At 35.5% G+C, this 12,367-nt stretch overlaps 1 protein-coding gene across 1 annotated transcript; it reads left to right on the forward strand.

The window, feature by feature from the left end:
* The first annotated feature begins 2,486 nt into the window (after window positions 1-2,486).
* LOC131036752 (secreted RxLR effector protein 78-like) lies at window positions 2,487-3,077 on the forward strand. The gene has a single exon (XM_057968725.2). It carries the CDS (start codon window positions 2,487-2,489, stop codon window positions 3,075-3,077), a length of 591 nt encoding a protein of 196 aa, XP_057824708.1.
* The last annotated feature ends 9,290 nt before the right edge of the window (window positions 3,078-12,367 follow it).

The raw sequence follows: 12,367 nt of genomic DNA on the forward strand, positions 1-12,367 counted from the left end.
ATTGATTGGATTCTTCTAATGGATGTAGTTCTTGGGGTACATGGGTGTTAACACCTCCATACATCACTTCACTTCTCACATGTACATGATTTGCATATCTTATTTTTAAGGAGGAGTTTTGTCCCATGGGGTTTTCTCTTTTTCTCCATTTGTGAGAGATTACTTCAGCATGGTTGTGCATGGATACCTAACATGGCCTAGTTGCCAGGGTTCATTTTTGCATCTTCATATAATTTTTGCATCATTTTCATAATAATTTCACTCCCCAAGTCACACTTAAGGGGGGGTGTTGGTGTGAATAAGGACATCCTAACTAGTCTTTAGTTAACACCTATTCATACAGGTTAAGTTTACTTAGGATAGTTTAGTTGTCACATGGAACTCTCATTTAATGTTGTTCATGTTAGCTATCTTAGGTGTCATTATAGATGGAGATGAGTCATAGCTCATTATTGAAAGTTGGTTTCATTATGCATCATGCATTTAAGTTTGTATTAAGGGTAGTTGTAACTACCTTATCATCTCTTGCGTGTAGGCTCATTTGTACATTGCATCATATCAATTTCATCTCATTTCAGTTTCGATCTCCATTGTTCATTCTTATTCATGTTGCAACATTCTCTTGTGGTTGGATTGTTTCTTGATCAGTTCTTTGAAGTTTGCAACTCCATGATGGGCTTTCAATCTTTCCAACATGGTATCAAAGCTTTGTCCAAGAAAACTTTAAAAAATCGCAGACTCGACATCATTTTGACATTGAAAATTCTTTGAATTTTTAGAAATTGACTCAATTCAAATTACCGTAATATCTCTCTATAGCGACATTATATAGTTTTTGAGCTCGAGGTTTTCACCATCTACCTCTCTTGATCTCGATAGTAGTGATAAATTTACCTGGTCAATATGTTATTTTGTAAACTGTTGGAGCTGACAATATCTATTAACGACAACAATATCAAAGGTGGCGACTTGCCACGTATATAGCCTTGACCGTTGCATCTCCTACATTGGCTAACATGTATACATTGAGGCGCATATTAAGTCATTGAGGAACGCTTGGCTTAAACAACATACACTAAGCGTTGATGCTTAGTGTGGCCCCCTCAAAATCTTTATGCATGTTTCTAAATTGCAACCCCATTTCCATTTATGTCAACGGATAGAAAATTGTGCAATATACTTGCAGCAAAATGTTAGACATCCTCGTAGATGGGATAAAATCAAGAAATATTAAAATAATTTCTTTTGTCTTTTAAATCTATTATGGTGACTTGTCTCTTTTAAGTATAATTCAGTTTCATATTTGTTTATAAATACAATGGATTTTTACTTTAAAAAAATAGATTTAAAAAATAACTATGAAACAAAATTAATTTAGATTATACATATTAAATCTTTAAAATAAATTGTATATCAAAAATTTATAAATATTAAAATTGAAAAAGAAATAAATTAATATAATTAATTTTAGGTATAATATGATTTAATTAATACATATTTAATTTCTAACCTAAATTGTATGTCAAAAAATTATAAATATTAATATTAAAAAAATAAAATAAAAATAATTATAAAAAATATATAAATACTAATATTGAAAACTAATAAATTAATATATTTAATTTTAAATATAATATATTTGAATTAAAATGAAGGAGTAGTGGTCAGAAGCAGACATTTTTTCAGGTTCCCCGAACTATTGTTTTGTCAGGAAATTGCAACTTCTTAAATACAAGATCAAAATTTGGAACAAATTATCTTTCAAGAACATCTTCTTTGAAAAATTGAGATTAGAAGAGGAATTAGAATTGCTTAACTCTAGAGTGATAACAACAGTTGATATGACCAACTTTGAATTCGAATGGGAAAAGAGACTGAAAGAGCAATACCTAGAAATCTTAAAGAGGGAGGAAATATATTGGAGGGACAAATCCAGGGAGATGTGGATTGCTGAAGGTGATACAAACACAAAAAAATTTCACGCCTTAGTCAATGCGAAGAGATCTCTCAATAAGATCTCCGCCATTAAAAAAAATGATGGTGATAGGTGGTGTGTGTCCTCGGAGGATATTGAACAAGCGGCCATAGAGCACTTTGTAGAGGCCCTAGGCAGATACGTCTCTCTAGCTACTGTTAACTTCCTGTTGGTGGAGGATTCCATAGCAAACTTGGTGTTTGAGGAAGATAACAAATTGTTGTTGGCCTCGTATTCTCTTGAAGAGGTGAAAGAATTTACCTTTTCCCTCCATCCTCATAAAGCTCCTGGACCGGATGGTATTACGACAGAAGTTTTTTAGAAATGCTGGGATTTTATGGGGGCTGATATTTGGAGGGTGGTTGAGGAATTCGAGAAAAGGAGGAAGTTCGTCAAGGCTATCAATCATACGATGTTAGCTCTTATTCCCAAGAAGCAATGTTGTGAAACTATGGCGGACTTCCGCCCTATCTCTCTTTGCAACTCTATATACAAGATTCTAGCTAAGGCGATGTCCAACAGATTGAAGAAGACTCTCCCAAAGTTGATTTCAAAAAATCAGGATGGATTCACTCTAGGAAAAGAGATCATGGACAACATTGTTCTCGTGACGAAAGTGCTTCATTCTATGATCAAGGAAAAAGTGAGAAGTATGACCATCAAATTAGATGTATCAAAAGCCTATGATAGGGTTATTTGGAACTTTCTAATTCATGTCCTTAGGAAATTTGGTTTTGTCAATAAGTGGATAGAATGTGTCAAGTTTTGTATATCTACTGTAAGTTTTTCTCTTTTGGTGAATGGTTCGGTTTGTGGATTCTTCGAGGCTACTAATGGTTTGAGACAAGGCGATCCGTTGTCTCCTTTTCTTTTTGTGCTTGTGGCTGAAGTTTTGCGTAACAACATCAAAAATTGTGACAGGATGGGACTGTGGAGGGGCATTATAGTCCATCCTCAAATTGAGCCCATCGCTCACTCTCAATTTGCAGATGATATACTTCTTTTTGGAGTGGCTTCGATGGAGGAGGCGATAACCATTAAGGACACACTAGATGAATATTCGACCGCCTCTGGTCAATTTATGAATAAGGAGAAATCATAGATTTACTTCCTAAACACAAGCAAACAACTTCAAGCCAAGATTATATACAAATTGGAATTTCAGATCGGATTCTTTCCGCTTAAGTATCTGGGAATTCCCATTAATGCAAGAGCAAGGAAAACTCAAATTTGGGAAGAAGTGACCAATAAGTGCAAAGCTAAAACTATCTTGTGGAAGAACAGATGGATTTCCCAAGTGGGCATGATTCAGATGATTAGGTCATTCTCTCGACGGTACCAATATACAACATGACTTTCTTTAAGATGGCGAGCAATGCTAGCAACAAGCTTGATGGATTACTAAAGAGATTCATGTGGGAAGGAGCGAAGGACGAGAGGAAAATCCCTCCAACCTATTGGGATACATCTTGCCTCTTAAAGGAGGAAGGAGGAGCAGGGCTCAGGAAAATGGGCCTCCAAAATATGGCTCTAGGAGCCAAATTATCTTGGAAGATGTACAAACATCCGGAGAGAGTGTGGTGCAGAGTTATGAGATGTAGATACTTGGATTCTGAGGAAGCATACATAATGTTTACAGTGGCTAATGTTAAGAAAGGCTCAACAGTATGGAATTTTCTATGGGAATGTAGAAATCTCATCATTGATCACTTATCCTGGCAAATTGGGAATAGACGAAAATATAATTTTTGGTACGATTCATGTGGGGAGAAAGACCCTTGATAGACTTATTTGAAGATCATAATTGGGTATCGCAAGTACAGGAGAGTTTTGGGGAAAAGGTAACCAATTACATGGATGGGCCTGGTCAGGAGGGAGATAGAGTTAGGTGGAAGAATATAAATATAGGAAGTTTAGAGATTTTCTCCAAACTGGAATCCTTATTGAAACTAAGGTCGGTTTTCTGCACAGTGGTAGAGGAAACTCTCGTGGTGCACTTCTAAATCAGGATATTATAAGGTAAAATGGGGATATGAAGTTCAAAGGAGTGGATCGAGAAGCCCAGGCTAGTCGTACAGATTATGTTGGCATAGGAGAAGTTTACCTAAAGAAGGTGCTTATTTATGGATTGCTTTACACAACAAAGTGTTAACGGGGAATAGGTTAAAAACAATAGGTATCGCCAGACCAAGCTGGTGTGTCATGTGTATGCGGGATGAGGAATCAGCTAACCATTTGTTGTACACTTGCCCGGTGGAGAGTTCATGATGGGAATGTTTTTTCAATATGGTTGAGCTAAAACTTGTCAGGAATGCAGAGATGAAGGACTTCCTCTCTTCATGGCCTAATTGGTTTAATTCCAAGTGGGGGGATGTTTGGCTAGTAGGCCCGACTTTGCTAGTCTGGCACGTGTGGAAAGAAAGAAATAGAAGAATTTTCAAGGAGTTCAGCCTCTCTAATGACTATTTAATACTCAAGATTAAAGAAGCCATAGAAGAAGTAATTAGCTGCAATCTAAAGAAAAAACATATTAGAAGATTCATGAATTGGGACAAGGTGATGGAATCCAAATGGTCATTCAAAGAGACAAGACAGGTGCAGATGAAGGTCAAGAAGGTGGACAGGTAGAAGGTTAGATAGAAGGCACCCGAAATGGGATGGACCAAACTCAATTTTGATGGCACTAGTAAAGGCAATCCAGGAAAGGTTGGGTTTGGGGCTTTCCTAAGGAATGAGGAAGAGTGCTTCTTACAAGGAGCTTATGGTTATCTCGGAGAGAGCACCAACAATGAAGCAAAAATTAGAGTATTGGAAGTAGGATTGGAATTATGTGCAGACAAAGGTCTCTCGAAGTTAATCATAGAAGGGGATTCACAGATTATCATTAATGGTGTGATTAAGCGAAATTTCATCAATTGGAAGCTGAACAGGTGGCTTCCCAAAATTAATTGTGTGTTAGAGAAAATCGGGGAATATGGCTTAGTTCACACCCTCAGAGAAGGCAATAAGGTGGCATATTTTTTGGCCAATATGGGAGTTGAAACTGAGGAGACCTTTAAGATGATTAGCCCTCGAGATATTTCAGAGGCTCTTGAAAAGACTATCCAGATTGATAAGCTTGATCCTCCCCGTGAAGGAATAGGGTGAAGTACTTTTCTTTTCTCTGCTAGTAGTAGGATTAGGTGTTTGTACCACAGGCTTTAAACAAAGAAGGCAGGAAATGCATCCTTAAGCCACATTTTAGAGAGAACGATCAATATTTTTGAGCGGCTTGTCTATATGAAGGAGTAGGTATGATGGAGGTGGTAATTATCTTTTTCCAGTAATTGACGGCAAGAGGAGATTGTAATCAAGTAATAAAGATTTGGGACCAGAAACACAGTGCATTGGATAGAGAGTTTGGAAGATTTGTTTGATTTTCATCTTGATTTTAAGACTTTCATTTATATCTTGATCTGAGAAAACAAATTGAGGGCAAATTCAGTAGTGAGTGGGTAACAGAGAAATAAGGGAGGCAGGGTTTCAAGCATTGCAACAAGATTGCGTCGTTTGCTTCTATGAACCATATGAAATGTGAAGAGACGATTGAGAGACAGTGCTTAGATTTGTTCAACATAGACGGGGACATTTATATGGAAATATTGGAAATGGTTGACATATCACTTAACTTGCAGAGGCATTGGTGCGACGACTTTATTTATGAGGCGGTGTTTGCACCCTTGGTAGATGTTCTAGAGTCAAAGGAGAGGTTCTTAGAGTTAATTGGGGACTTTGTGAAAGCAGTGAACAGGGATGCAGTAGCCAATGCTCTTTTGGAGTTTCAGGACGTCTTGAAGGAAAGCATTCTGCGGATATATTTTAAGCCATCCACATATTACTCCTCAGACTCAAAAGAAGAATCGGAAATGGAAGACGATCATGAGGAAACAGACGAGCAGGAGGAATCAGATGACCCGTACTCATAAGAAAAGGAGGAAAGGGAGAGAAAAGAAAATAAGAGGAGGAAGATAAGGTTTGTCGTGGATGCTTGGCCAATATTCAGACAAGGGGTGATGAACAGGGACCTTATAGAGTTTAGACAGATCAAGAGCTCAGATGATTGGTGGCTAACAAAGGAATCCTCGAACTCACTGTTCAATTTAGGAGAATCGGTGTCGCAACTCCTGCATTATCTCATGTAAATGGTCACCATGTATGTTGTGTCAGTGTGTTGGTCATAGGTAAGTAGGTGTGTTGGTCATAGGAAATTTGGTGTGTTTGACCATAGAGAAGTTGGGTGTTTGGTGTATTTGGTCTGGAGAGGCCTAGTGTGTAATATTTTCCATGTAAACTTTGTTTGGAAGTAATATAGGGATTTATCCCCATCCAGAATATCACAACCCTTAAAAAAAAATTATTTTAAAAAATATATTTATATTTAAATATATACTTAAAGAAATAAACAAAATGCTTATATTATTATAAAATACATTGAACTATTTAAAATAGAATATTAATATTTTTGAAAGAATTAAAAAACAAGTATTAAATATTAATAATATATTATTCATTAGAGATATAAATTTGAACATAATTTCTAAAAAGAAATGAAAAAACTATTAAAAATTACTAACTTTAATAGTTTTAGCATCTAGAACCCCAACCGGCCCTTGCAAATGGGGGTAGAGGAGACAAGGGAGGATGCTACAAGATTACCTTAACTGATTTGACATTGAATGATCAAATATCTCTTCTTAGAGACAAAGCTCTCATTGGTAAGTTTTACAAGTACTTCCAAATTTCAATTTTGAGAAAATGTGTTTTTCAAAGTTGGGAGGGAATCAACAATATTTTCTACATTGATAAAGGGGAAGGGTTTTTTATTGCCATTTTTGCTTCAAATTTTGACAGAGATAGACTGCATAGCCAAAAAGACTAGTTTTGTGAAGGAGAAGGCTTAACAACTCTTCCTTGGGTTCCAAACTTTTACTCAAGATTAACAAAATTAAAATTTTATCCCATTTGGGTTTCGTTTCCTGCCGTGTCGTTGGAATTCAAAGACATTGATTTGATTGAAACATTTGCCAACTAGATGGGAATATTAAACATGCCCTAATTCCATTTGAAGACACTGAGTTTGCTATTAGAGTCTGCTCTTGTTAGATATAGCCAAACCGTTCCCAAAACAATTATCTATTACCTCAAAGGTTGGGACCTGGACTCAAGAAATAGTCAAGGATGATTCACTCACAATTAGCAAATTTTCAAATCCGTTGGGCCACTTTTCTTCACAGTGTTCGGACAAGATTCAGGATGAAGTTAAAGTTTGTGAGGATTACTCCAGTGATCCTCTTTTGTGCAAGGCTTCCTCATCTTCCTTTAACAACACTTCCCTTCAGGATGCAGATCAATGTGCTAAAGTTATTAACCCTCCTGATTCCAATGCCTTTAATGTTCAGTGGTTTTGTAATGTATTGTATTGGATTTGGTTGTGTGGTCTTTTTCCCTTCGGTCAAACAAAAAGAATTACTCATTGTTCGTTGTTGGCAACCCCTTGCCATCCTTCAATCTTGGAAAACAATAAGTAATTTTTTATGGACTTTAAATGTCTTTTTATTTTAGGAGAACTAGATAGAACTTGCAAGACATAATTGATCAAAGCACTTGGTCAAATGATTAATGAGGAATCCATCAGATGGTGGGATTCTTCGATCATAGAACCCCCCATGTTAGGAGCAAATGCTAATTCTGAAATTTTATTTCCTTCCCATACATGTTTAGGGGGGTCAAATAGTTTGGCTATTAATATTATTTTAAGCTCAAATAGGGTCTCAAGGGATTTGGATTTTCCTCTTTTCACCCAAGTGTGTCTGAAAGTCTCCATCGCAAAAGAAATCTAGAATGGTTTCCAAATTCAGCTTCCTAGGGGGAAAACTACAAGTGTTCAATTTGCTAAGAAAGCAATAGTGGAGGTTACCCTTCAAAAGATGGAAGAATATTTGTTATACTCTGTAGGCTCACAATTGATAGATCACATTGCAGAAGAAGTTTTTGATAAAGAAGACAAATTGAGCATTGAAAATATAACATCATCTCAAATCCGAGTTCACTTAAAGTCTATAAATGGTCAGTTTGAAACACTAATTGTAGAAATAGAGCCACGACCATAGTTGGAGGATTTGCAAGATTCAAACTATGATTACTCACAAACCCTCTCAATCTCTCAAACCCTATCTTCACATAGTTCAGCAAAACCTTCACCAAAGAAAAGAGGAAGGAAATCAAAATTGGCCAAGTTAAAAGACGAAATCAACGCAGGAGTCCAATCAACTTTGGATGGGAAGTTTTCAGCATCTAAAAGACCGAGGAGAGCATGTTGATCTCCTCAAGTGCAATGAAGCTCCTTTCGTGGAATGTCAGAGGTCTTAACGCCTCTAAAAAAAGAGCCCAGATTAAGCGTTAGTTGGATGCATATGGGGCAGACATAATATTACTCTAAGAAACCAAGTCTTCTCAGCAAACTTTTGACAATACAGTGAATAAGTGGGCAAACTAGAAAGCTATTCATACTCTAGCAGTAGGTGCTTCAGGGGACCTCATCACGCTTTGGGTTCCTAAAACCATGGTCATTGAAATGGATACTTCGGGCTCTAATTGGTAGGCTATGAAGGCAAAAAACTTTGATCTCAATTTCATCATTATTAATATCTATGGGCCTACATCGACTAATGAGAAAAAGAGACTTTGGGATACTCTCACTGCACATATTCAACAAGAGGAAAATCTTAAAATTATTTTGGGTGGAGATTTTAATGCTATTGTATCCATGGGTGAACTCACAAAGTTGGTTCCCACTTTTTGGTACATCCTGATTTTTGCTGAAATCATACATTTTTTGGAAAATATAATTATTTAAGCTTTAAGAGGTCCCATTTGAAGTAATTAATTGAAGAGAGTTAGATCAAAGGCTCTTAGATCAAAATTTCTTGGATAGAACCTCTTTACTTCTAAATCATACTTGCAATGGAGTCTCCTTTCCATCTATCAAATGCTGATAAAAAACCAATTTTACATTAGCTTTTGAGGGGTCAAACGAATTCATTTAGAAGTTTTGTTTTCTTGAGGATTTAATCCTTATTATAAGCTTTCCAAATAGTATAATTTTTAATATATTTAAGTTTATTAATATATTTTTATTTTATTTTTTATGAATGTAGGTTTTTCACCGAACATGAACTTCTTTGTTCAATGCATTGGGAAAAATAGCAAACTAATTCAAAAAAATTCTGAAAAATATCTATGCTCTAGGTATTGATGTCTTCTTTCTAACAAAAAAAATAAAACTTAATTTTGATACATATAGAGCAAGTTATGTGTTCAAACGTACACCTATATCTAAATTATAATTAGTCAGACTTCAAAACTTAATAAAATACAAAATATTCAACATATCACTATCAAACCAACTGCATGCCCTGGGTACTGATGTTACAAACCAAAATTTAAATGAGATAAGTTTTTATCATTTATAGAAAAAAATTTATACGTTTCGGGATGCACATCACTCTTAAAAAATGTTGTTTCCTGTAAAAAACTACTTTTGAGGGAGATGGAAAAATCAATAAAATTTTATTCAAAAAAATTTGAAAAAAATATATTTAGAATCTATAAAAAGGATGTTACAAATCACTAGTTTACATCATCTTCAAATTCTTAACGATTTAAAAGTTATAGGTGTTGGAAAGTGAAGGTTTTTTGCAAAATGTTCATCTAAGTGTCAAAGTTGGTCAAAAAGTGGGAACCAGTATTGTGAGTTCACCCCCATAGAGGAAAAGAAAGGTGGGATACTCCCTCCACATAAAACAATTGAGGACTTCAATCATTTCATAATGGACAATGATCTACAAGACATTCATCCCCAAACAGGGAATTTCACATGGACTAATAGAAGGAAAGGCTTCTTGCAGATAGTGGAGAGACTTTATAGATTTCTAGTAACAAACAATTATACTATGCAGTTTGAAATTTTACCACTAATTTGTTTGGATCATTATGCCATCACATTGCAAATTACAAAAGGTAACACTATATTCTTACACAAGCCATCATTTAAATTTAAAAGGATGTGGTTTAGACATCCTCACTTTCTTCCTTTATTATGACAATGGTGGGTAAGTGGCCCTTATCATAAAGGAACCAAAATGTACCAATTCCAATAAAAGTTACAACATGTGAAGTCCCATATTAAAAATTGGAATGTACATGTATTCAAAAATATATTTATTCAGAAAGAACACATGGCTAAAGAGTTATCAGAGGTTCATGAGCACATTATCCAACATGGCCTAGATACAAATACTTATTATAAACATAAACAGCTCCAAGAATCATGGGTGAAGTTAAGAAAAAGGGAGGAAGTTTACTAGAGGCAAAAATCAAGAGAACTTTGGTAAAAAGAAGAGGATTAGAACACAAAGTTTTTTCATACTTCGGCCAAGACAAAAAGAGCAGCACAAACAATTTTTACTATTCAAAATGCTACCATAAGTGAGCCTTTGACAAATGCATCTACAATACAAGAAGAAGGGGTTCGGTTCTATAAAAACCTTTTGGCTCCCCCACAACTCATTTATGGTCAGTATCTGCAGTAAGAGAAAGAACTTCTAGGAGGTCTACCAACAATTATAGACCAACAAGAAAATAACACCTTAATGAGATCCTTCACTTTAGAACAAGTATACAGTGTAGTGTTCTCCATGGTTCCAGACAAAGCCCCAAGTCTAGATGGATTCACAACTCTTTTCTATCAAAAATATTGGGACATCATTGGTTTTGATTTGTTGCAAGTATTGGAAGAATCAAGGAGGAGTGGAAACATCTTGAAATCATTCAATGTGACTAACATAGCAGTATTGCCCAAAACAAAGGAACCAAAAACATTTGTACATTTCAGGTCCATCTCACTATGTAACTCAATTTACAAGATTATCACCAAGGCAATATATATTAGGCTTCAGTCTCTAATTTTAAAAATTATTTCTCCAAAGAAAGGTGGATTTGTTCCAGGACGGGAAATAGTGGAAGGGGCTTTAGTAGCACATGACGTTCTACATTCTATCCATAAATCCAAACTCTCTTCATTCATTATCAAATTAGATATGATGAAAGCGTATGACAAGGTGAATTGGGTTTTCCTCCTTAAGGTATTAAGAAAATTTGGATTCTCGAATAAGTGCTGCAAATGGATTCATTCATTCTTATCAAGTGCTTGTTTCTCAGTCATTATTAATGGCACACCCTCGGGATTCTTTAATTCTACAAAAGGACTAAGACAAGGTGATCCACTTTCTCTGGTTTTATATATAATCAAGGTTGAAGCCCTCAGTAGAAGCATCAAGCACAAAAGTGAACTAGGATTGTGGCAAGGCATACATATTGTAAATACAAGCATCTCAGTCACACACACCTTGTTTGTTTATGACACATTGTTGTATGGCAATCAAGCATAAAAGAAGCTCAAGAAATCAAAAAGGTGTTGGGTGTGTATATTGTTCTATTGGGACAAATGATTAGTGAACACGAATCCAAAATCTATGTTTTCAATACAAGACATGGTAAAAAGAAGGATTTTACAATTTTTTTGCTTTCAATCAGATAAGCTCCCAGGAACTTATTTAGGCATTCATTTTTTCATGGGGACAAACAAAGCAGCATACTGGAATAGTCATTGAAAGAATCAAATTAAGAATAACTGCTTGGAAAGCAAGGTGGTTGTCTCTTTTTGGGCATATACTTCTCATAAAGTCATTCTTAGTAGCAATACCTAACCATTTTATTGTTGTCCTAAAAGCCCGCAATTTAGTTGTAATGAAAATTGAGAAGCTCATCAAGAATTTCCTTTGGAAAGAAAAATTATCTAATGTTAAAAAAAATCCACTCATCTCTCTAGACAGCATGACATTGGATAAATATTCGAGAGGAGTGGGCATGCACCAACTATCTAAACATAATCAATCTTTTGGTGGAAAACTGATTTGGAAAATGTACACCAAACCATCTGCAATTCGGTGTCAAATTATGCAGGCAAAATACTTAGACAATCCAAATCCAATTAGAGTTTTCACTATCTTGGATCCTCCTAAGGGATCAGCAATGTGGAACTTCATAGTGGCATCCAGGGACACAGTCACAAATTATATTTCATGTCAAGTTCACAACGGAGAAAGTATTCATTTTTGGAATGATTCATGGAATGGGCACATTCCACTAAGGGAAATACATGAGTTACAATCATCAATCATTGTCTCTTTGATGTTTGGAAAACCACAGTAATAGATTATATAGTTGATATTGAATGTATCTCAGGGAAAGGAATCTGTAAAGATCCATCAGTTGTCCAAATTCAAGAAGATC

Source organism: Cryptomeria japonica, chromosome 3 (genome assembly GCF_030272615.1).
Source record: "Cryptomeria japonica chromosome 3, Sugi_1.0, whole genome shotgun sequence".
Taxonomy (NCBI): Eukaryota; Viridiplantae; Streptophyta; class Pinopsida; order Cupressales; family Cupressaceae; genus Cryptomeria; species Cryptomeria japonica.